Source organism: Panulirus ornatus, chromosome 16 (assembly GCF_036320965.1).
Source record: "Panulirus ornatus isolate Po-2019 chromosome 16, ASM3632096v1, whole genome shotgun sequence".
Lineage (NCBI taxonomy): Eukaryota > Metazoa > Arthropoda > Malacostraca > Decapoda > Palinuridae > Panulirus > Panulirus ornatus.
This window is the reverse complement of record NC_092239.1, coordinates 32730546-32757448: the sequence shown is the minus strand read 5'-3', so window position 1 is coordinate 32757448 and position 26903 is coordinate 32730546. Positions and strand designations below refer to the sequence as shown.

The following is a 26903-nucleotide window of genomic DNA, read 5'->3' as shown; positions in this document are numbered from 1 at the left end:
ACTCAAAGATATTTGTCAGTTTAACTATTAGTTTCACATACTGTAGTTGCCTTTTTAATATGTTTGTTTTTATCTTCAGCTTGATGGTAAGGAAGCTACTTCCTCGACTGATAAAGAAGAAGAACCTGACTTCTTTGAAGAAACCCATGGCCTTCCTACCCATGTGGATCACCACCATCAGAGCTGAGCTGTTTGAATACACTCTTGTCTCACTCCTTTAGGTGCAGCTGCACTTGTACATTCCGTATAATATATTCCATGTTGTACATTATTCTGAGGCTCTTCTGGTTTGTAGTATACAAAATGAGTTCCATATTTTTTTATATCCAGTGTGAAACCTCAATTGAACATTTAGTTTTCTGATGCTAGCAGAAGTTTTATGATTGAATGTTTAAACAAAATAGTTCCCATTAATGAAACTCATATACGATTGTTAGTTTCAATTGATTTGATATAGCTGAAAAGATTTGCATCACTAAATGACAATGAACTTGGAACTTTAATACCATGCTGTGCATGATAGGAAGTTTCCCTTGTCACTTAGTTTGGCAGTATAATTGTAGATGTAGACAATACTTTCATTTTTTGTGTTTAATATTTTAAGGAAGGGTTCTAATTCATGAAGCTCAAATTTATCATTGATATCTAAAGGTTTCAAGTTTGTGAAAACATTTCCATCATTGAATTTGGAAATTTTTCTATCAGGAAGAGTATCTGCTCATGCTGTGCATGATGATAATTTTCTCCTGTCACCTAGTTTTGGCAAATGTAGTAGTAGGCACTTGAACTATTGGTACATTACCAATGAAATATATCTTTTTATAAGTAGCTTAAGCAGGTCCATGATAATTCCTCTGTTAGTCTCACATAACATTCAGAAATACTGATATGCAAGGGACTCGGGTAAAACATGACTGACCCTGCCATGAGATTGTTTCATAAAATGAGTTATGATAAAAGTTTGAAAAATCATCATTCCTTATGTGGTGCTGATTAAAAGATGTGAATATTTAAAATAATTTTCAAAAGAAATCTTGTGAACTGTATGCTCCGTCCATCAGTATTTAAGGAAGTAAACGTATTTTATGATAAAAGTTGCAATATACTTAGAGATAGATATAGAATTGCTCAATTTAGTTGATTTTCGAGAATACAGTAATGTCTAATGAGGCAAATCATTTATTATGCATTACATGTGATTTTATTAAGTAGTATTTAATAACTAGGTGCTACCAGTAGTAAAGTAGGATATTTAACAGTTTTAAGAATTTTCTATTTTGTGACGTTAGATGTTTTCCTGATGAATCCCATCAGACATGCAGTGCTGTACACAGGAAGAAAATATATTTCTGGTGTAGTTCTCTCCAGTGTGTGATGAAGGTATGAATGGCTTCCTGTATTGTTTACTGGTCCTTTTAGTGGCTGAGACCGACTGTCCTCATTTCTGCCTTGTGCACCTACTTTACAGTAAGTGTTGGTCAGAAACATCAACAACAGAGAATGCTAGTTGCTCTGTTGTAGCCTGTAAACCTTAATCTTTTTTCATTCCATTTAATGTGCCAAAATTAAGTATGGTGTTTCCTTCATATATAAAATATACATTTGTCTTTTTGTGAAGTAATGAATATTTAGAATATTAGACTAACTAATACTCATGAATCAGACAAATAATTTTATAGTTACATAATATAATCAGAATATTTGATATCATTTATGTAATTAGATGGCTGTGTTCTGTTACAGTGTATAAGTAAATGAATGAATTATATAGACAAATATATATATATATATATCTTTTATCTTTCTTTTCAGACATATTTGCCATTCCTCGCACTTGCAAGGTAACATCAAGGACTGGCAACTGAGCCTCCCTCTATGTTCTCTCTTTTGGTAAGTAAAATAGGAGAGGATTCCCCCTCTTTTAGTCACCTTCTATGACACACAGGAAATATGTCAGTAGTATTCTTTCTTCCCTACCCCCAGGGATAATATATATTTATATATATATCCCTGGGAATAGGAAAGAATACTTCCTACGTATTCCCTTCATGTCATAGAGGGCCTCTTAAAGGGGTGGGAGCAGTGGGTGGAAATCCTCCCCTCCTCTTTTACTTTCCCAAAAGAAGGAACAGAAGGGGGCTAAGTGAGGAATTTTCCCTATCAAGGCTTGGTCATCTGTTCTTGAAAGCTACCTCACAAATGCTGGAAATGGTAACTATGTATGAAAAGAATAGTATTTGTATATATATATATATATATATATTTTTTTTTTTTTTTCACAAAACCCCTAGCTGTAGGAGTTCCTTGATTGGAAGTACTACAACTTTGGAACTGCTTTCCACTTAAGAACAGGGAAGTGTTGAAACTTACCAGTAGAGAAGGTGATATTTCACCCAAGAAGTAAGCATAACCATATGTAGGTGGGGATTGGTAATGTCACTGTATTACTCTTGCCTTCCTTCCAAAGAACCTCCTCCAGTGGTGCTCCTGCATTACTCAGAAACCAACCACATCCAAGGGGTGAACCGAGTGATCAAGGATTATTTTGCTTTGTGTGTGTGTGTGTGTGTGTGTCCTTACAGGGAGAGTACAGTGAGATTTTCTTGTAGATTCCTGATGATGCCTCAGTGAAGGCAAAAGCTTAGATTGAAATCAATTGGATAATTTTGAACAACTGGTGTTGAGCATCCACCTCATGGTAGAATAATGGGCAAATTAGAAAAAGATTAATACCTAAATGTGCATATATATATACTCTGTGGTGCAATCTGTGTGGATATATTAACCAATTTTAATTATATGCTCAGTGGCACCATGTGCATCCCATGGGTATATTACAAAATGGGAAATTTAGGAAAAAAAAAAGTTTTCTACCTGCAACATAATTTCTGGTGTAAATGTCTTTCAATGAGCCATTTATCTTTGTATTGATATAAGAAAACCCATGTAATATTATTTATTCAAACTAATAATGTAATAAATAAACAGGTTTACTTGAATTATGGTTTTTACACTTGATCAAAATGTCAAATTGATCATCTGCTAACCTAGATGTTGGTTTGGTTTTAATTTTTCATCACATTACTTCACTATGAAAGGCTAAAGATCTGTTCCCAGCCTTAACATGCCTCCTCTGCATACAAAATGCTGTCAATGGACTGAACCAGGTAGTGTAGAGTTTGATATAAACCACAGAAAGGTAATGTAGCTAGATAACTGTGGTTTCGGTGCACTGCACATACCTGTACACAGAATTTGCAGGAAATGGGGAAAAAATAACTGCTTTGCCTCCTGCAATATGTCTAGTAAATTCCTGACATTACCCATATTTATCTGGCTAATTTAAATGAGAAAGTGTGATATTTACACTTTTGGAGGTAAATTGAGCTAAACAGCTTGTATGGTTTATGATGGTGCATTATTCCCAGGAAGTCTGATATTGTCGTGATGCCATCGACTTCAGAAGGCATGTCACAATTTCCAAATCCATTTCTAGGTTTACCTCTAAAGCCCATTTCCTCCAAAAAAATCCCATAAAGGGGGTGGCTATGGCAAAAATCTCTCTTATCCCTGTCCTATTCTATGCGTTCTTCCACCATTTGTCTCCTTCCACTCTATTTCCCCATGTCACAGGTGGTCCCCCCTCATGTCAACCCCCTTATGCTCTCCTTGTAAATTCCCAGTCTTGCATTCTTTCATTTACCAAATATCCCTTAAACATTTTATTTTATCATTATTTTGCTTTGTCGCTGTCTCCCGCGTTTGCGAGGTAGCGCAAGGAAACACGAAAGAAATGGCCCAGCTCACCCCCATACACAAACGTCCACACATCAACCCCGGTATACCACATCGATCTAATTCACTCTATTCCTTGCCCTCCTTTCACCCTCCTGCATGTTCAGGCCCCGATCACAAAATCTTTTTCACTCCATCTTTCCACCTCCAATTTGGTCTCCCACTTCTCCTCGTTCCCTCCACCTCCGACACATATATCCTCTTGGTCAATCTTTCCTCACTCATTCTCTCCATGTGCCCAAACCATTTCAAAACACCCTCTTCTGCTCTCTCAACCATGCTCTTTTTATTTCCACACATCTCTCTTACCCTTACATTACTTACTCGATCAAATCACCTCACACCACACATTGTCCTTAAACATCTCATTTCCAGCACATCCACCCTCCTGCGCACAACTCTATCCATAGCCCACGCCTCGCAACCATACAACATTGTTGGAACCACTATTCCTTCAAACATACCCATTTTTGCTTTCCGAGATAATGTTCTCGACTTCCACACATTCTTCAAGACTCCCAGGATTTTCGCCCCCTCCCCCACCCTATGATTCACTTCCACTTACAGATATCTAAAACACTTTACTTCCTCCATTCAAACTTACCTCCCAATTGACTTGACCCTCAACCCTACTGTACCTAATAACCTTGCTCTTATTCACATTTACTCTTAACTTTCTTCTTTCACACACTTTACCAAACTCAGTCACGAGCTTCTGCAGTTTCTCACATGAATTAGCCACCAGCGCTGTATCATCAGCGAACAACAACTGACTCACTTCCCAAGCTCTCTCATCCACAACAGACTTCATACTTGCCCCTCTTTCCAGAACTCTTGCATTCACCTCCCTAACAACCCCATCCATAAACAAATTAAACAACCATGGAGACATCACACACCCCTGCCACAAACCTACATTCACTGAAAACCGATCACTTTCCTCTCTTCCTATACGTACACATGCCTTACATCCTCGATAAAAACTTTTCATTGCTTCTAACAACTTGCTTCCCACACCATATATTCTTAATACCTTCCACAGAGCATCTCTATCAACTCTATCATAGGCCTTCTCCAGATCCGTAAATGCTACATACAAATCGATTTGCTTTTCTAAGTATTTCTCACATACATTCTTCAAAGCAAACACCTGATCCACACATCCTCAACCACTTCTGAAACCACACTGCTCTTCCACAATCTGATGCTCTGTACATGCCTTCACCCTCTCAATCAATACCCTCCCATATAATTTACCAGGAATACTCAACAAACTTATACCTCTGTAATTTGAGCACTCACTCTTATCCCCTTTGCCTTTGTACAATGGCACTATGCACGCATTCCGCCAATCCTCAGGCACCTCACCATGAGTCATACATACATTAAATAACCTTAACAATACAGTCACCCCCTTTTTTAATAAATTCCACTGCAATACCATCCAAACCTGCTGCCTTGCATCTTCCGCAAAGCTTTTACTACCTCTTCTCTGTCTACCAAATCATTTTCCCTAACCCTCCACTTTGCACACCACCTCGACCAAAATACCCTATATCTGCCACTCTATCATCAAACACATTCAACAAACCTTCAAAATATAAACATTTTATGCACCTCAATTTGCAAATAACTGCACTTCCAACTAAACTTTCAGTTAACCTTTAATATTCTTCCTTCCATTCTTTCTGATTCATCCTCTTGCCAAAAATTATACCTCCATTTGTCTTCACACCATACACACCTCCACTTATCCCTGATCTTCATCCCCACAAGAACAAAAAATGGTGTCTCCAAAGGATCCCCTCAACAACTCTAGCACAGTCTTTCTCAACCTTTCACCGACTGCCACATAGTCAAATCAAACCCTTTTGCTCGTCTTCCATCCTTTCTCATCTGAGTATACCTGTAAATCATCTTGTGTTGAAGAAAGGTGTTTGGAAGGAGTATCACCCTCTCAACAGACATCCACAAGGTAACTTTCATTCTCATTAACTCCAAGCATTCTAATAGTGCTAAGTAAATTTTCTTAGCATCTTTAGTTTAATTTTCTGATCAATAAATGACAGAAAATTTTGTTCTTAATTCATGCCACAGTAATCTGATACTGATGTTTATTAATCATCCATTTATGAAGTTGGCTTGAGGATATTGCATGGGGCACATACTTTCCATGTATGCTCATACTGAAATATATTGTCAATAAATTACTGTGACATGAATTCACACCAAATGGCAAAATTAAAACTCAGGAAGTTCATTTATTTTACATACAGATTAAACTACGTAGACAGCATCTGAGTTGAGCTGACCATGTGTGCTGTGCATGTATATCCCTGAAGCTACAGTAGAGCTAAGTACCTGAGCAGTAATGTTTACAAGCATACCAAAAAAATTTGTCTATCTAGATGCTTTCAGTTATATTGGGTGCAAGCCTGATGTTTTGTTTACCGTCTCCCATATAAAATCTCGCATCACATTCCTACTTTACAATGAGCTATCAACATATATTTCACAATTTCAAAAAATTTTCTTGGTGCACTTGAGATGGTAGGCAAGTAATGAAGTAAAATCAGCTCTCCTACCTTAAATGAAGGTTCCTCCAAACCTATCCCTAATAATTCTGATATTCTGTTCTCAGGATTTAACATGTCACAGTAATCTTGATGCTGACAGAAAATTTTATTCTTAATTCATGCTACAGTAATCTGATGCTGATAAGTTTATTAATCACCCATTTATGAAGTTGGTTTGAGGATATCGCACGGAGCACATACTTTCCAAATACGCTCATAATGAAATATTTTATTTATTTATTATTTTGCTTTGTCACTGTCTCCCGCGTTAGCGAGGTAGCACAAGGAAACAGACGAAAGAATGGCCCAACCCACCCATATACACATGTATATATACATACACGTCCACACATGCAAATATACATACCTATACATCTCAACGTATACATATATACATACACACAGACATATACATAAATACACATATACATAATTCATACTGTCTGCCTTTATTCATTCCCACTGCCACCCTGCCACACATGAAATAACAACCCCCTCCCCCCTCATGTGCGCAAGGTAGCGCTAGGAAGACAACAAAGGCCCCATTCGTTCACACAGTCTCTAGCTGTCATGTAATAATGCACCGAAACCACAGCTCCCTTTCCACATCCAGGCCCCACAGAACTTTCCATGGTTTACCCCAGACGCTTCACATGCCCTGGCTCAATCCATTGACAGCACGTCAACCCCAGTATACCACATCGTTCCAATTCACTCTATTCCTTGCACGCCTTTCACCCTCCTGCATGTTCAGGCCCTGATCACTCAAAATCTTTTTCACTCCATCTTTCCACCTCCAATTTGGTCTCCCACTTCTCGTTCCCTCCACCTCTGACACATATATCCTCTTTGTCAATCTTTCCTCACTCATTCTCTCCATGTGACCAAACCATTTCAAAACACCCTCTTCTGCTCTCTCAACCACACTCTTTTTATTACCACACATCTCGCTTACCCTATTACTACTTACTCGATCAAACCACCTCACACCACATATTGTCCTCAAACATCTCATTTCCAGCACATCCACCCTCCTGCGCACAACTCTGTCCATAGCCCACGCCCCGCAACTGTACAACATTGTTGGAACCACCATTCCTTCAAACATACCCATTTTTGTCTTCCGAGATAATGTTCTCGACTTCCACACATTCTTCAATGCTCCCAGAATTTTCGCCCCCTCCCCTCCCCTTCCACTTCCACGGTTCCATCCACTGCCAAATCCACTCCCAGATATCTAAAACACTTCACTTCCTCCAGTTTTTCTCCATTCAAACTTACCTCCCAAATGACCTGACCCTCAACCCTACTGTACCTAATAACCTTGCTCTTATTCACATTTACTCTCAACTCTCTTCTTTCACACACTTTACCAAACTCAGTCACTAGCTTCTGCAGTTTCTCACATGAATCAGCCACCAGCGCTGTATCATCAGCGAACAACAACTGACTCGCTTCCCAAGCTCTCTCATCCACAACAGACTGCATACTTGCCCCTCTTTCCAAAACCCTTGCATTCACCTCCCTAACAACCCCATCCATAAACAAATTAAACAACCATGGAGACATTACACACCCCTGCCACAAACCTACATTCACTGAGAACCAATCACTTTCCTCTCTTCCTACACGTACACATGCCTTACATCCTCGATAAAAACTTTTCACTGCTTCTAACAACTTTCCTCCCACACCATATATTCTTAATACCTTCCACAGAGCATCTCTATCAACTCTATCATATGCCTTCTCCAGATTCATAAATGCTACATACAAATCCATTTGCTTTTCTAAGTATTTCTCACATACATTCTTCAAAGCAAACACCTGATCCACACATCCTCTACCACTTCTGAAACCACACTGCTCTTCCCCAATCTGATGCTCTGTACATGCCTTCACCCTCTCAATCAATACCCTCCTATATCATTTCCCTGGAAAACTCAACAAACTTATACCTCTGTTATTTGAGCACTCACCTTTGTCCCCTTGGCTTTGTACAATGGCACTATGCAAGCATTATGCCAATCCTCAGGCACCTCACCATGAATCATACATACATTAAATAACCTTACCAACCAGTCAACTATACAGTCAACCCCCTTTTTTAATAAATTCTACTGCAATGCCATCCAAATCCGCTGCCTTGTCGGCTTTCATCTTCCGCAAAGCTTTTACTACCTCTTCTCTGTTTACCAAATCATTTTCCCTAACCCTCTCACTTTGCACACCACCTCGACCAAAACACCCTATATCTGCCACTCTATCATCAAACACATTCAACAAACCTTCAAAATACTCACTCCATCTCCTTCTCACATCACCACTACTTGTTATCACCTCCCCATTAGCCCCCTTCACTGAAGTTCCCATTTGTTCCCTTGTATTAATGAAATATGTTGTCAATAAATTACTGTGACATGAATTCACACCAAATGCTTTGCATAAATCTTTACATACTGAATAATGACTTAATTAAAACTATGGAAGTTCATTTACTTTACATACAGATTCAACTATGTAGCTAGCATCTGAGTTATGCAGACCATGTGTGGTGTGCATCTATATCCCTGAAGCTACAGCATAGCTAAGTGCCTGAGCAGTAATGTTTACACGCATACCAAGAAAATTTTGTCTATCTAGATGCTTTCAGTTGCATTGGTTGCAAGCCTGATGTTTTGTTTACTGTCTCCCATATAAAAGCTCACAACATATTCCCACTTTACAATGAGCTCTAAACATATATTTCATAAACTCAACAATTTTTTTGTGCAATTGAGATAAACATCTGTTCTCAGGATCTTGGTCAAAGTACAAATTTTACTTTTAAATCGATGGCCTGCAATTTCTCAGCATAAGCTATTATTATTTCTTTTACAGATACCGTAAAAAAGTATCCTAGCATCTGCTTCCATTTGTTTTACAATACCCATAAGTATGAAATACAATGCAATATTAGCAGTTGAAATGTCTCCCTAACATGCATGGCATCAAAGACAACATCAAAAAGATTTTCCTGCACTTTCATTATCTCAACTGAATTTTTCAGTAAATCAAAAATTGACTAATTCTATCCAACAGGGGTTGGATAGAATTGAACCAGGGTATTGAAGACCAATCGAAATATTTATGGAGTATGATTGTGGATAGAAAGCTGGAGTTTCAGTGCATTACACATGACAGCTAGCGAATGGATGTGGACTTTATTTTTGGTGCTAACACACGAAACAGTGATCAAATAAAAAATAATAATTATGTGAACGAATATGGTCATTCTTCATCTGTTTCTGGAGCTACATTATTAATTCTGAGAAATGGCAAACAAGTATAAAAACAATAATGAGCAAAGTAACAAAAGGCAGCCAATGACTAAGGAGGTATATTACAAGTACTCCCCATTTGGGTATTTGGAGGGTCAGTGACAGTTACTTAGTGACTGAGCACTTCAGTGGTTGTCAAGTTGCATTCCTCTGACCCAGACAGCTGCCTTTTGTTTTTGCTTCACCTACACGCAGACTACTAGCATTCTGTCCACAAACATGTGATCTCTCCTTGTCATACATAACACTTGACAACACTTAATTTACACAGCTCATTCTTTGTAACTAGATTTTCCAGTGGTGAGCACCATGCACTAGCCCTTCCTTTTGACAAAATGTTGGGAGCAGTAGACAGATGTAGTAGGTAGGAACATATAGGCAGGAACATTAGGTAATAGCTGGTAGGAACAATAGGTAGAAGCCTCTGCAAACACTACAATACAGTTGCCCTCTGCCAGTGGACTGTTAAGGGTGAGGCACTAAAGGCTAAGAAGAGGCAGTGGACTTCCCTAGATATGGAGACTACTGCTGTGCCACCCCCATGAAGGAGTTCCAATTAGAACAGACATCAGAGATATAGATAGACAGTAACAATAAAATGAGATACTGTACAGTATATACAAATTTAAAATAACATTTTCAGTAAAGAAACGAACGGTAAACTTCAGTATAATATTAGATCTCGAAGGCTGTGCATTATCATCCTGTGTACAGTTCACACATGAAGTGTCACAATTCTCATGATCTGAAAGATATTGCATCTTTGAGTATATAAAATGAGAGGATACTTTTCCCTTACATGCCCCTTACAATCATTATATCATTTAAATAAATGCTACATATCAACTTTATTTCATTAAAAATGAAAACATCAAAATTTACAGCAACAGACAGTATATATACAGATAGAACGAATGTTCTGTAAAGATATACTGTTTCAAATAAGATTTGTTTTCATACACTTCTCAAATTGGGATTCTAAAAAAAAAAAAAAAAATAGATGCTGTGGAACTTTAGGGTTGACAGTTGTATCTTCTAGTGAAAAAAGACATCTACACAGTCAATGAATAAAATGCATTAGATAAGAATAAATTTGAAGTAAAATTCCTAACTTACAACTATTCATATTTCATGTTAGATATATACAATACTATAGGTACAGTTCAGACCAAAGTGAAACTATTCATGACACTAACCCTCTTCAGATGAATTGATGTTTATGGCATCTAAGGTCTTATTTTCTCACGTGATGTGTTTTCTGAAAGATAAATGCTTTATAGTTCTTTTATCCACAGATATGAAGTTTTATTATGGAGTATAGCAACACTTAATCACAAAGTGGTCAGAATTCAAATCACTTGCTAAAAACTGGTCATACATGACAGCCAATGTGATGACGTCCATGGGGTTTGAGGTCTCACTTTTACACATATAGGGTAAGTTTTATGAAACTAAAGATAACTGTTGTACACATACACACAAGTTTTTATCATGGGTACAAGATGGAATACAGCAACATCTAATCATCATGAAGTGGTCTGAATCTAAATCAATGGCTAAAATTGGTCGTATAGGCACTAACCTGCAGCAGCGTCCATAGCCTATTTGATGATGTCCATGCTATTATCCACTTCAGCAGGCTTAATAAACATTTTGGTGTGTTCCTGACTTCAGAAACGTCAGCTTCATCCCCTGAGGAAATCAAACAAATGGTTACTTACATGGTATACTTTAACAGATGTGACATAAATAAACAATCATATGTAATTCACATATATTCCCTAAGAAAGATTGACCTATCTTCAACATCTGTTACATCATATCCTAAGGTATTATTCATGTTAGTTTTTGGCACAGCTCTCACTAAAAAACAGAATTAGAAATACTGTACTTGCACTCTATATGAGTGGTAAAATGTAAAGAAAACAATTGCATAACCCCACACATTTCTATTTCAGATTTGTGAAAAATCATTAAAATATGTACATGAATGACAATATCATCACCGTACATACAGTAATTATATTTCAATAATTTACAGCCTTAAAGCAGTATGATGTAAATAAGTCACGGAGCTGTTGTTTCAGGGCATTACACATGACAGCTAAAGAGCAGATGTGAGCAAATGCAGCCTTTCCTCATCTGTTCTTGGCTAACTAATGCAGGAAATGGTAATCAAGTATGATTAAACTTTTACACTTGTTGATAGTATAATCTAGTGTGTGTACAGAAGACTCATCAGAGACAGACCAAAAGACAGAAAGTTGTTAAATGGAGTAAGACTATATGAGATAAATTATCATTATTATTATTACTATTATTATCATTATTATTATTATTATTATTATTATTATTATTATTATTATTATTGGATGGTATTGCAGTGGAATTTATTAAAAAAAGGGGGTGACTGTATTGGTGACTGGTTGGTAAGGTTATTTAAAGTATGTATGATTCATGGTGAGGTGCCTGAGGATTGGCAGAATGCTTGCATAGTGCCATTGTACAAAGGCCAAGGGGATAAGAGTGAGTGCTCAAATTACAGACATATAAGTTTGTTGAGTAATCCTGGTAAATTATATGGGAGGGTATTTATTGAGAGGGTGAAGGCATGTACAGAGCATCAGATTGGGGAAGAGCAGTGTGGTTTCAGAAGTGGTAGAGGATGTGTGGATCAGGTGTTTGCTTTGAAGAATGTATGTGAGAAATACTTAGAAAAGCAAATGGATTTGTATGTAGCATTTATGGATCTGGAGAAGGCATATGATAGAGTTGATAGAGATGCTCTGGGGAAGGTATCATTAAGAACATATGGTGTGGGAGGCAAGTTGTTAGAAGCAGTGAAAAGTTTTTATCGAGGATGTAAGGCATGTGTATGTGTAGGAAGAGAGGAAAGTGATTGGTTCTCAGTGAATGTAGGTTTGCGGCAGGGGTGTGTGATGTCTCCATGGTTGTTTAATTTGTTTATGGATGGGGTTGTTAGGGAGGTGAATGCAAGAGTTTTGGAAAGAGGGGCAAGTATGCAGTCTGTTGTGGATGAGAGAGCTTGGGAAGTGAGTCAGTTGTTGTTTGCTGATAATACAGCGCTGGTGGCTGATTCATGTGAGAAACTGCAGAAGCTGGTGAGTGAGTTTGGTAAAGTGTGTGAAAGAAGAAAGTTGAGAGTAAATGTGAATAAGAGCAAGGTTATTAGGTACAGTAGGGTTGAGGGTCAAGTCAATTGGGAGGTAAGTTTGAATGGAGAAAAACTGGAGGAAGTGAAGTGTTTTAGATATCTGGGAGTGGATTTGGCAGCGGATGGAACCATGGAAGCGGAAGTAATTCATAGGGTGGGGGAGGGGCGAAAATTCTGGAAGCATTGAAGAGTGTGTGGAAGTCGAGAACATTATCTTGGAAAGCAAAAATGGGTATGTTTGAAGGAATAGTGGTTCCAACAATGTTGCATGGTTGCGAGGCGTGGGCTATGGATAGAGTTGTGCACAGGAGGGTGGATGTGCTGGATATGAGATGTTTGAGGACAATATGTGGTGTGAGGTGGTTTGATCGAGTAAGTAATGTAAGGGTAAGAGAGATGTGTGATAATGAAAAGAGTGTGGTTGAGAGAGCAGAAGAGGGTGTATTGAAATGGTTTGGTCACATGGAGAGAATGAGTGAGGAAAGATTGACAAAGAGGATATATGTGTCAGAGGTGGAGGGAACGAGAAGTGGGAGACCAAATTGGAGGTGGAAAGATGGAGTGAAAAAGATTTTGAGTGATTGGGGCCTGAACATGCAGGAGGGTGAAAGGTGTGCAAGGAATAGAGTGAATTGGAACGATGTGGTATACTGGGGTCGACGTGCTGTCAATGGATTGAACCAGGGCATGTGAAGCGTCTGGGGTAAACCATGGAAAGTTCTGTGCGGCTTGGATAAGGAAAGGGTGCTGTGGTTTCGGTGCATTATTACATGACAGCTAGAGACTGAGTGTGAACGAATGGGGCCTTGTTGTCTTTTCCTAGCGGTACCTCGCACACATGAGGGGGGGAGGGGGTTGGTTATTCCATTGGTGGCGAGGTGGTGATGGGAATGAATAAAGGCAGACAGTATGAATCATGTACATGTGTATATATGTATATATCTGTGGGTGTAAATATATGTATGCATTGAGATGTATAGGTATGTATATTTGCGTGTGTGGACGTGTATGTATATACATGTGTATGTGGGTGGGTTGGGCCATTTCTTTTGTCTGTTTCCTTACGCTACCTCGCTAACGTGGGAGACAGCGACAAAGCAAAATAAAAAAAAAAAAATTATTATTATTATTATTATCATTATTATTATTACTACTATTATTATACTTTGTTGCTGTCTCCCACGTCAGAGAGATAGCGCAAGGAAACAGACAAAAGAATGGCCCAACCCACCCACATACACACACGTCCACACACGCACACATACATACCTATACATCTCAACATATCTTTTCATTTTTCTTTTCAAACTATTCGCCATTTCCCGCATTAGCGAGGTAGCGTTAGGAACAGAGGACTGGACCTTAGAGGGAATACCCTCACCTGGCCCCCTTCTCTGTCACTTCTTTTGGAAAAAAAAAAAAAGGGGGGGGGGAGGATTTCCTGCCCCCCGCTCCCTCCCCTTTTAGTTGTCTTCTACGACACGCAGGGAATACGTAAGAAGTATTCTTTCTCCCCTATCCCCAGGGATAGGGGATATATATATATATATATATATATATATATATATATATATATATATATTCTTTCTTTCAAACTTTTCGCCATTTCCCGCGTTAGCAAGGTAGCATTAAGAACAGAGGACTGGCCCTCTGAGGGAATATCCTCTCCTGGCCCCCTCCTCTGTTCCTTCTTTTGGAAAATTAAAAAAAAAAACAAGAGGGGAGGATTTCCAGCCCCCCGCTCCCTCTCCTTTTAATAGCCTTCTACGACACACAGGGAATACATGGGAAGTATTCTTTCTCCCCTATCCCCAGGGATAATATATATATATATATATATATATATATATATATATATATATATATATATATATATATGTATATATATATATATATATATATATATATATATATATATATATATATATATATATATATATATAAACTCACTCACCAGCTTCTGCAGTTTCTCATCCGAAGCAACAACTGACGCACTTCCCAAGCTCTCTCATCCACAACAGACTGCATACTTGCCCCTCTTTCCAAAACTCTTGCATTCACCTCCCTAACAATCCCATCCATAGACAAACAACCATGGAGACATCACACACCCCTGCTGCAAACCAACATTCACTGAAAACCAACCACTTTCCTCTCTTCCTACACGTACACATGCTTTACATCCTCGACAAAAACTTTTCACTGCTTCTAACAACTTGCCTCCCACACCATATAATCTTAATACCTACCACAGAGCATCTCTATCAACTCTATCATATGCCTTCTCCAGATCCATAAATGCTACATACAAATCCATTTGCTTTTCTAAGTATTTCTCACATACATTCTTCAAAGCAAACACCTGATCCAGACATCTTTACCACTTCTGAAACCACACTGCTCTTCCCCAATCTGATGCTTTGTACATGCCTTCACCCTCTCAATCAATACCCTCCAATATAATTTCCCAGGAATACTCAACAAACTTATACGTCAGTAATTTGAGCACACACTTTTATCCCCTTTGCCTTTGTACAATGGCACTATGCAAGCATCCCGCCAATCCTCAGGCACCTCACCATGAGTCATACATACATACATTAAACAACCTTACCAACCAGTCAACAATACAATCGCCCCCTTTTTCTTAATAAATTCCACTGCAATACCATCCAGACCCGCTGCCTTGCCGGCTTTCATCTTCCGCAAAGCTTTTACTACCTCTTCTCTGTTTACCAAATCATTCTCCCTCACCCTCTCACTTTGCACACCACGTAGACTAAAACACCCTATATCCGCCACTCTATCATCAAACACATTCAACAAACCTTAAAAATACTCACTCCATAAATTAGTATGATGTAATATATGATAATCCTATATTAATATATTAATTGTATTAATAACAGTAAAGGGTCAAATTATTCCATACTTGAAATGGTGTCTAGTTGCAAAAGATGATCATCTCATTCAACATTGCATTCTCGTAAAATATCTTTTTTCTTTATTATTATACTTTGTTGCTGTCTCCTGCGTTAGCGAGGCAGCACAAGAAAACAGACGAAAGAATGGCCCAACCCACCCACATACACATGTATATACATACACATCCACACACGCACATATACATACCTATACATTTCAATGTATACATATATAAACATTCACAGACATATACACATGTACATAATTCATACTTGCTGCCTTTATTCATTCTCATCACCACCCTGCCACACATGAAATGACAACCCCCTCCCACCACACGCTCACGAGGTAGCACTAGGAAAAGACAATAAAGGCCACATTCATTCACACTCAGTTCTCTAGCTGTCATGTATAATGCATTGAAACCACAGCTCCCTTTCCACATCCAGGCACCACAAAACTTTCCATGGTTTACCGCAGACGCTTCACATGCCCTGGTTCAATCCATTGACAGCACGTCGACAAAAGTAGTTTATAATGAAATTAGATTTTGTCAATGATTTTATGTGACTCTGAACCATAAATTACCTATGAATGTTAAAATCATAGTTAAATATTTATTTTCATTCATATACTTATTTTGATTCCAGGATATAGAACACTTCCCTTGCAATCACTTCTCAAACATGGTGTCTCAGAAGAGGAATCATAGTATATTGCAGTTCCTGGATTTCAAGCAATATGAAATGTGCATATACAGGTACTATAATTTTGGTACACCGTAGATAACTGATTAGATTTGACAAGAAGGGAATTTCTGTATGTCACTGGTGAATTTTGAAAAACTAATGTTAATAAATGTGATTTTGAAATGTGCATATACAGGTACTATAATTTTGGTACACCGTAGATAACTGATTAGATTTGACAAGAAGGGAATTTCTGTATGTCACTGGTGAATTTTGAAAAACTAATGTTAATAAATGTGATGCCACAATAATTATAATGTACTTTGTACACTGTCCACTTCTATATATTACAACAGGGGTTTAAACTAAATATAATTGTGAAGTTTTATCATCACTTCTTATTTTTCATTCATTTTATTATACTTAATCGCTGTCTCCCGTGTTAGCAAGGTAGCGCAAGGAAACAGATGAAAGAATGGCCCAACCCACCCACATACACATGCATAAACATAAACACCCACACACACACACATATACATACCTGTACATTTCAACGTATACATACATATACATACACAGACATACACATATATACACATGTACATATTCATATTTGCTGCCATCATCCATTCCCGTCACCACCCCACCGCATATGAAATAGCCCTCCCCCCCTCCCTGAGCGTGCGAGGTAGTGCTAGGAAAAGACAAAAAGAGGCCACATTTGTTCACGCTCAGTCTCTAGCTGTCACGTGTAATGTACCGAAACCACAGCTCCCTTTCCACATCCAGGCCCCACAGACCTTTCCATGGTTTACCCCAGACGCTTCACATGCACTGGTTCAATCCACTGACAGCAGGTCCACCCCAGTATATCACATTGTTCCAGTTCACTCTATTCCCTGCACACCTTTCACCCTCCTGTATTAAACATTTAGGCCCCGATTGCTCAAAATCTTTTTCACTCCATCCTTCCACCTCCAATTTGGTCTCCCGCTTCTTCTCATTCCCTCTACCTCTGACACATATATCCTCTTTGTCAATCTTTCCTCTCTCATTCTCTCCATATGACCAAACCACTTCAACACAAACCCTCATCTGCTCTCTCAAGCATACTCTTTTTATTACCATACATCTCACTTACCTTTTCATTACTTACTCGATCAGACCACCTCACACCACATATTGTCCTCAAACTTTTCATTTCCAACACATCCACCCTCCTCTGCACAACCCATGCCTTACAAGCATATAACATTGTTGGAACCACTATTCCTTCAAACATACCAATTTTTGCTCTCCGAGATAATGTTCTCCCCTTCCACACATTCTTCAACGCTCCCAGAACCTTCGCCCCCTTCTCCCACCCTGTGACTCACTTCCACTTCCATTGTTCCATCTGCTGCTAAATCCACTCCCAGATATCTAAATCACTTCATTTCCTCCAGTTTTTCTCCATTCAAACTTACCTCCCAATTTACTTGTCCCTCAACCCAACTGAACCTAATAACCTTGCTCTTATTCACATTTATTCTCAGCTTTTTTCTTTCACTCACTTTACCAAACTCAGTCACCAACTTCTGTATCATCAGCAAACAACAACTGACTCACTTCCCAAGCCCTCTCATCCACAACCCACAACAGACTGCATACTTGCTCCTCTCTCTAAAACTCCAGCATTCACCTCCTTAACCACCCCATCCATAAACAAATTAAACAACCATGGAGACATCACACACCCCTGCTGCAAACCGACATTCACAGGGAACCAATCACTTTCCTCTCTTCCCACTCGTACACATGCTTTACATCATTGGTAAAAACCTTTCACTGCTTCTAGCAACTTACCTCCCACACTATGTACTCTTAATACCTTCCACTAAGCATCTCTATCAACCCTATCATATGCCTTCTCCAGATCCATAAATGCTACATACAAATCCATCTGTTTTTCTAAGTATTTCTCACATACATTCTTCAAATCAAACACCTGATCCACACATCCTCTACCACTTCTGAAACCACACTGCTCTTTCCCAATCTGATGCCCTGTACATGCCTTTACCCTCTCGATCAATACCCTCCCATACAATTTCCCAGGAATACGCAACACTTTTATACAACTGCAATACCATCCAAACCCACTGCCTTGCTGGCTTTCATCTTCCGCAAAGCTTTCACTACCTCTTTTCTGTTTACCAAACCATTCCCTGACCCCTCTCACTTCACACACCACTTTGACCAAAACACCCTATATCTGCCACTCTATCATCACACACATTCAACAAGCCTTCAACAAACCTCTATCCCTGGGGATAGGGAAGAAAGAATACTTCCTACGTATTTCCCACGTTACAGAAGGCGACTAAAGGGGGTGGGAGCAGGGGGTTAGAAACCCTCCCCTCCTTGTATTCTTTCTAAAAATCATCACTTCTATAGTACAGAAAATTATAACCCTGAGCACAGCATAACTTTCAAACAGTTACGCTACAAACAGGCAGCAGCAGAGTAGTTCTTTCAATTTGTATAAGATGGACTTGAAGGAGGAGCCAAGCAGAGAGTGTTCGGCCTCCTCAAAGGTTCAGGCTGGAGTGTCTGATTATGTGTTGATGTAAATAAGATGAGAGGAGAGGAGAGACAGGTCTAAGGAAAGGAATCTTGATGTTTTTGCTCTGAAGGAAACAAAGCTCAAGGGGAAGAATGGTTTAGGAATGTCTGATGGGTAAAGTCAGAGGTTGGTGTGAAGGGGTAGCATGACTGCTGAGGCCACAGTTATGGGAATGTGTTAGGAAGTTAGCTCCTGACTAATGTGAGTGAAAATTAAAGTACAATGCAAGAGATGGGCTATTATTAGTGCTCATGCACTGGTCCTGATAAGAGAAGTGATGAAAGGTGAGTGTTTTGGGAGCAGCTGAATGTGTGTATCAGTTCTAACTCAAAAGATCAGGAATCAGTAATAAGTGATTTAAAAGCAAAAGTGAGCAAAGTGGCAGTTTGAGGTTATAACTGGGAAGCATGGGGTACCTGATATTGTGAATATGGAAGGTCACCAACTTGTGGTATTGTATATTGACAAAAAAATTATAACAGGGAATACCTGATATAAAAGGAGAGACAGACATAAATATATGTGGGTGAATTGGAAAGATAAGAGGGGAATACTTCCCACGTGGGCTATGGATAGAGATGTGCGCAGGAGGATGGATGTGCTGGAAATGAGATGTTTGAGGACAATGTGTGGTGTGAGGTGGTTTGATCGAGTAAGTAACGAAAGGGTAAGAGAGATGTGTGGAAATAAAAAGAGCGTGGTTGAGAGAGCAGAAGAGGGTGTTTTGAAATGGTTTGGGCACATGGAGAGAATGAGTGAGGAGAGATTGACCAAGAGGATATATGTGTCGGAGGTGGAGGGAACGAGGAGAAGAGGGAGACCAAATTGGAGGTGGAAAGATGGAGTGAAAAAGATTTTGTGTGATCGGGGCCTGAACATGCAGGAGGGTGAAAGGAGGGCAAGAAATAGAGTGAATTGGAGTCATGTGGTATACAGGGGTTGACGTGCTGTCAGTGGATTGAAGCAAGGCATGTGAAGCGTCTGGGGTAAACCATGGAAAGCTGTGTAGGTATGTATATTTGCGTGTGTGGACGTGTGTATGTACATGTGTATGGGGGGGGGGGGGTCCCACGTATTCCCCATGTGTCGTAGAAGGCGACTAAAGGGGGGGCGGAAGCAGGAGGTTAGAAACCCTGCCCTCCTTGTATTTAACTTTCTAAACGGGGAAACAGAAGGAGGAGTCATGCAAGGAGTTCTCATCCTCCTCGAAGGCTCAGATTGGGGTTTCTAGACGTGTGTGGATGTAACCAAGATGTGAAAAAAGGAGAGACAATTAGCATGTTTGATGAAAGCAACTTGGATGTTTTGGCTCTGAGTGAAACAAAGCTCAAGGGTAAAGGGGAAGAATGGTTTAGGAATGTCTTGGGAGTAAAGTCAGGGGTTGGAGAGGACGAGAGCAAAGGAAGGAGTAGCACTACGGAAGTAGGAGTAGTGGGAGTATGTGACAGTGTAAGAAAGTAAACTCTAGACTGATATGGGTAAACCTGAAAGTGGATGGAGAGAGATGGGAGATCATTGGTGGCTATGCACCTGGTCATGAGAAGAAAGATCATGAGAGGTAAGTGTTTTGGGTGCAGCTGAGTCAGTGTGTTAGCAGCTTTGATGCACGAGACCAGGTTATAGTGATGGGTGATTTGAATGCAAAGATGAGTAATGTGGCAGTTGAGGATATAATTGGTGTACATGGGGTGTTCAGTGTTGTAAATGGAAATGGTGAAGAGCTTGTAGATTTGCGTGATGAGAAAGGACTGGTGATTGGGAATACCTGGTTTAAAAAGAGCGATATACATAGATATACCTAAGTATATCCCTGGGGATAGGGGAGAAAGAATACTTCCCATGCATTCCTCACGTGTCGTAGAAGACGACTAAAGGGGACGGGAGTGGGGGGCTGGAAACCCTCCCCTCCTTGTATTTTAACTTTATAAAAGGGGAAACAGAAGAAGGAGTCATGCGGGGAGTGCTCATCCTCCTCGAAGGCTCAGATTGGGGTGTCTAAATGTGTGTGGATGTAACCAAGATGAGAAAAAAGGAGAGATAGGTAGTATGTTTGAGGAAAGGAATCTGGATGTTTTGGCCCTAAGTGAAACGAAGCTCAAGGGTAAAGGGGAAGAGTGGTTTGGGAATGTCTTGGGGGTAAAGTCAGGGGTTAGTGAGAGGACAAGAGCGAGGGAAGGAGTAGCACTACTCCTGAAACATGAGTGGTGGGTGTATGTGATAGAGTGTAAGAAAGTAAACGAAAGATATGGGTAAAACTGAAAATGGATGGATAGAGATGGGTGATTATTGGTGCATATGCACCTGGGCATGAGAAGAAAGATCATGAGAGGCAAGTGTTTTGGGAGCAGTCGAGTGAGTGTGTTAGTAGTTTTGATGCACGAGACCAGGTTATAGTGATGGGTGATTTGAATGCAAAGGTGAGTAATGTTGCAGTTGAGGGAATAATTGGTGTACATGGGGTGTTCAGTTTTGTAAATGGAAATGGTGAAGATTTATGTGCTGAAAAAGGAGTGGTGATTGGGAATACCTAGTTTAAAAAGAGAGATATACATAAGTATACATAAGTAAATAGGAGAGATGGCCAGATAGTGTTATTGGATTACGTGTTAATTGATAGGCGCGAGAAAGAGAGACTTTTGGATGTTAATGTGCTGAGAGGTGCAACTGGAGGGATGTCTGATCACTATCTTGTGGAGGCGAAGGTGAAGATTTGTATAGGTTTTCAGAAAAGAAGAGAGAATGTTGGGGTGAAGAGAGTGGTGAGAGTAAGTGAACTTGGGAAGGAGACTTGTGAGGAAGTACCAGGAGAGACTGAGTACAGAATGGAAAAAGGTGAGAACAAAGGACGTAAGGGGAATGGGGGAGAAATGGGATGTAGTTAGGGAAGCAGTGATGGCTTGCGCAAACGATGCTTGTGGCATGAGAAGTGTGGGGATGGGCAGATTAGAAAGGGTAGTAAGTGATGGGATGAAGAAGTAAGATCGTTAGTGAAGGAGAAGAGAGAGGCATTTGGACAATTTTTGCAGGGAAATACTGCAAATGACTGGGAGATGTATAAAAGAAAGAGGCAGGAGGTCAAGAGAAAGGTACAAAAGGTTTAAAGAGGGCAAATGAGAGTTGGGGTGAGAGAGTATCATTTAATTTTAGAGAGAATAAAAAGATGTTTTGGAAGGAGGTAAATAAAGTGCATAAGACAAGGGAATCAATGGGAACTTCAGTGAAGGGGGCTAATGGGGAGGTGATAACAAGTAGTGGTGATGTGAGAAGATGGAGTGAGTATTTTGAAGGTTTGTTGAATGTGTTTGATGATAGAGTGGCAGATATAGGGTGTTTTGGTCGAGGTGGTGTGCAAAGTGAGGGGGTTAGGGAGAATGATTTGGTAAACAGAAGGGGTAGCAAAAGCTTTGTGGAAGATGAAAGCCGGCAGGGCAGCGGGTTTGGATGGTATTGCAGTGGAATTTATTAAAAAAGTGGGTGACTGTATTGTTGACTGGTTGGTAAAGTTATTTAATGTATGTATGGCTCATGGTGAGGTGCCTGAGGATTGGTGGGATGCTTGGATAGTGCCACTGTACAAAGGCAAAGGGGATAAAAGTGAGTGCTCAAATTACAGACGTATAATTTTGTTGAGTATTCCTGGGAAATTATATGGGAGGGTATTGATTGAGAGGGTGAAGGAATGTACAGAGCATCAGATTGGAGAAGAGAAGTGTGGTTTCAGAAGTGGTAGAGGATGTGTGGATCAGGTGTTTGCTTTGAAGAATGTATGTGAGAAATACTTAGAAAAGCAAATCGATTTGTATGTAGCATTTATGGATCTGGAGAAGGCATATGATAGAGTTGATAGAGATGCTCTGTGGAAGGTATTAAGAATATATGGTGTGGGAGGCAAGTTGTTAGAAGCAGTGAAAAGTTTTTATCGAGGATGTAAGGCATGTGTACGTGTAGGAAGAGGGGAAAGTGATCGGTTTTCAGTGAATGTAGGTTTGCGGCAGGGGTGTGTGATGTCTCCATGGTTGTTTAATTTGTTTATGGATGGAGTTGTTAGGGAGATAATGCAAGAGTTTTGGAAAGAGGGGCAAGTATGCAGTCTGTTGCGGATGAGAGAGCTTGGGAAGTGAGTCAGTTGTTGTTTGCTGATGATACAGCGTTGGTGGCTGATTCGTGTGAGAAACTGCAGAAGCTGGTGACTGAGTTTGGTAAAGTGTGTGAAAGAAGAAAGTTGAGAGTAAATGTGAATAAGAGCAAGGTTATTAGGTACAGTAGGGTTGAGGGACAAGTCAACTGGGAGGTAAGTTTGAATGGAGAAAAACTGGAGGAAGTGAAGTGTTTTAGATATCTGGGAGTGGATTTGGCAGCGGATGGAACCATGGAAGTGGAAGTGAATCATAGGGTGTGGGAGGTGGCGATAGTTCTGGGAGCGTTGAAGTCGAGAACATTATCTCGGAAAGCAAAAATGGGTATGTTTGAAGGAATAGTGGTTCCAACAATGTTGTATGGTTGCAAGGCATGGGCTTTAGATAGAATTGTGTGGAGGAGGGTGGATGTGTTGGAAATGAGATGTTTGAGGACAATATGTGGTGTGAGGTGGTTTGATCGAGTAAGTATTAATAGGGTAAGAGAGATGTGTGGTAATAAAAAGAGTGTGGTTGAGAGAGCAGAAGAGGGTGTTTTGAAATGGTTTGGTCACATGGAGAAAATGAGTGAGGAAAGATTGACCAAGAGGACATATATGTCAGAGGTGGAGGGAACGAGGAGAAGTGGGAGACCAAATTGGGGGTGGAAAGATGGAGTAAAAGATTATATGTGATCAGGGCCTGAACATGCAGGAGTGTGAAAGGCGTGCAAGGAATAAAGTGAATTGGAACAATGTGGTATCCCGGGGTTGACATGCTGTCAATGGATTGAGCCAGAGCATGTGAAACATCAGGGGTAAACCAGGGAAAGTTTTGTGGGGCCTGGATGTGGAAAGGGAGCTGTGGTTTCAGTCCATTATACATGACAGTTAGAGACTGAGTGTGAACAAATGTGGACTTTGTTGTCTTTTCCTAGCACTACCTTGTGCACATGTGGGGGGGGATGTCAGTTCATGTGTGGCGGGGTGGCAACGGGAATGAATAAAGGCAGAGAGTATGAATTATGTACATGTGTATATATGTATGTGTCTTTGTGCATATACATATGTATACGTTGAGATGTACAGGTATGTATATGTGAGTGTGTGATCGTGTATGTATATACATGTGTATGTGAGTGGGTTGGGCTATTCTTTCGTCTGTTTCCTTGTGCTACCTCGCTGACGCGGGAGACAGCGACAAAGTATAATAAATATAAATAAATAAATAAATAAAGTGAATTATTCTGAAGTATATTAAACAAGTTAAATATATTACTTTTTTCATACTTAATCAATGTTTCTTGCATTAGCAAGGTAAAGCCAAGAACAGACAAAGTTAGGCTGGATTCGCTCACGTCACTTCTTTAGTAGTCTTATGCAATGTACTGAAACCACAGCCCCCTATCCACAACCACACCCCACAGACTTTTCCATAGTTTCCTATGGCTGCTTCATATGCAACTGTGTTGCAGCATGTCAGCTACTGTATACCACTTCATTCGAATTCACTCTATCCCACGTGTGTCTTTTACCCCCTTGCAAGTTCTGGCTCCAATCACTCAGAATCTCTTTTACTCCACCCTTCCATCTCTTACTGGGTGTCCCTCTTTCTTGCCCCGTCCGCTTCTGGCACATATATTCTCTTTGTCAACTTCTCCTCACTCTATCTATCTATCTATTCACTCCATATATCAAAACCATTTCAGCACACCCTCCTTAGCTCCCTCAACCACACTCTGTTTATTACCACACCTCTCTCTTACCCTTTCATTACTCATTTGATCAAACCACCACACACCACATACTGTCCTCTAGTCATACATTTCATTTCCAGCACATCCATTCTCTTCCATACACCCTAACCCATAGTCCATGCCTCACATCTGTATAACATGGGCAGTAAATATATGTATCATGCCATATTTTCCTGCTGTACTGATCCCAAACAACACTTTGACTATAAAATCTTCAGCTTAAAATGTTTTTGTTGCAAAATTGGAATATATTAGGTTTTATTACCACAAATAATAGCCTAAAATGTTCTATTATCCATCCTTACGCTGAAAGATATTAAACATGTAATTACTTCTAAGTTTCATTTTATGATACACTGGTCATAAAACAACTTTCTGACCTCACCATATTCAGCAGGAAAAATATTCATGTAAAAAAGTGAAGGAAAGATCAGCAACAGAAGCTGTTAAATGTGATGCCCTAAGCTAAAATCCAGAAAGACATATCTGACGACAAGAAGCTAATGCACTTGCTTTTGTAATTCTATGCCAATATTTCTCCCCTACGGCAGGGGAAAAGATAAAAAAAAATATCTATACCTTCCTTACGCCGACAGATGGCAAATGATCACAAAAGTTGTTATTAGTTTTAAGAAAATTCATTTGAATTCACAGTCAAAGCATTTCATTGACAGCATGGTTGAAAGGCACATGTGCTAAATGTTAGTAGAGGCAAGTACTGTTCATATACACAGGACTGTGACAGCTGGGCCCGAGTGGGGCTAGTGACACACAGGATCAATCTGTAAGAGAAGGGGGGTATTTTACGGTCCATAAGACGTATTTTTCCCCCTAAAAATGCCTCCAAAAGTCATGCCGCCTTCAATGTACTGGGTATCAACCGTAGGCATGTGTTTGCCATTCCCCAAGGCAATTTCCTTGCCAGCATTGCCATCTTAGACTTGACTGTGCCAAACGGTTTTCCATTATACTGTTACCCAAAATGGACATTACATCAATAATAATGCCTGATATACGAGTTAAAAAATATCGAGAAACTTACCAGCTTGACATCGCTCATCGGTTGTTATGGTTACCAAGCTGCCATCTGCCGAGCGGCAAGCTCTTAACTCTATATAAGGAACAACTTTCTCTATATTCAAAATCTGTATCAAAAATACCTTTTTCATACCTGTGATTTAGTGAACAATTATCTCATGCACATGTTTGATCTCAGATTACCATGTGTTTACCTACTTAATGCAGCGGTTTAATGTAATACGACCATCGTTAGTTACACTAGTGAGGGAAGTAGATGAAAAAAAAACTCCCATAATTTTTTTTTTTCTTACCTGTACATATCAGGTCTAGATTAACACGCCTTTGGTTTGCCTGAGTGCCCATGGTCGTGTTGATGAAGAGAGGTTCAGCTGGCCATGGCCACATGCACGGCCATATTGCAGCTTCTGCACTGGTGTCTGTAGGTCAGAAACAGAGATACAGTTTAGAAAAAAAGTTATTCCAGAGACCACGTACATGAAATGTGACAAGAATCAGTTCTAACCAATAATATTATCATCATGAAACACATTGTATTAAATGTAAAGAATTATCACGCCCACAAAAATCTGTACTCAGTCCAGCGCAACTTCCAAGGCAACTAACTAACCGTCAAGGATTCAGAACTTGGTAAAGAAAGCCAGGTGTGGCGACATATTTATTCCATGTTGTGATGAAGATGTACAAGATAAAGGCAAGGCCGACCACAGCGGTCACCAGAGCCACCATAATGCCACCCGAACGTCACTTAGTATGTCAGTGTGTTTGCCTAAGTTTGGAGAGCGAGTCATTCTCTTTGGAGGAAGAATCACCTCCAGAGTGAGAAAAAGAGAGAGAGTGCTAGTGGGAGGTGTGGAGCCATAACTGAATTTAAGAAAAAACGTGAAAAAGAGGCGTGGGACACATTAA

The 26903-nt window shown here is 39.7% G+C and overlaps 1 protein-coding gene and 1 long non-coding RNA gene across 7 annotated transcripts in view; one reads left to right on the top strand and one right to left on the bottom strand.

Moving 5' to 3' along the window:
- Nucleotides 1-2999, top strand: part of LOC139754224 (band 3 anion transport protein-like) — a 475361-nt gene extending 472362 nt beyond the window's left edge. For all 5 annotated transcript variants that reach the window (XM_071671517.1, XM_071671521.1, XM_071671516.1 and 2 more), the window contains one exon: nt 80-2999. In XM_071671517.1, the coding sequence (XP_071527618.1) occupies nt 80-187 (108 nt within the window). In that variant the 3' untranslated portion in view covers nt 188-2999. The remainder of the gene's footprint in view (nt 1-79) is intronic.
- On the bottom strand, nt 2552-26424 carry LOC139754227 (uncharacterized). Of its 2 annotated transcripts, none has more exons than XR_011713857.1 (4): nt 26288-26424; nt 11274-11383; nt 10888-10949; nt 2552-10436 (listed from the first exon to the last, which is right to left on the bottom strand). It is a non-coding gene; the product is annotated as an uncharacterized lncRNA (long non-coding RNA). The 2 variants fall into 2 exon arrangements; XR_011713856.1 differs by lacking the exon at nt 26288-26424 and adding an exon at nt 25999-26046.
- Nucleotides 26425-26903: the final 479 nt, after the last annotated feature.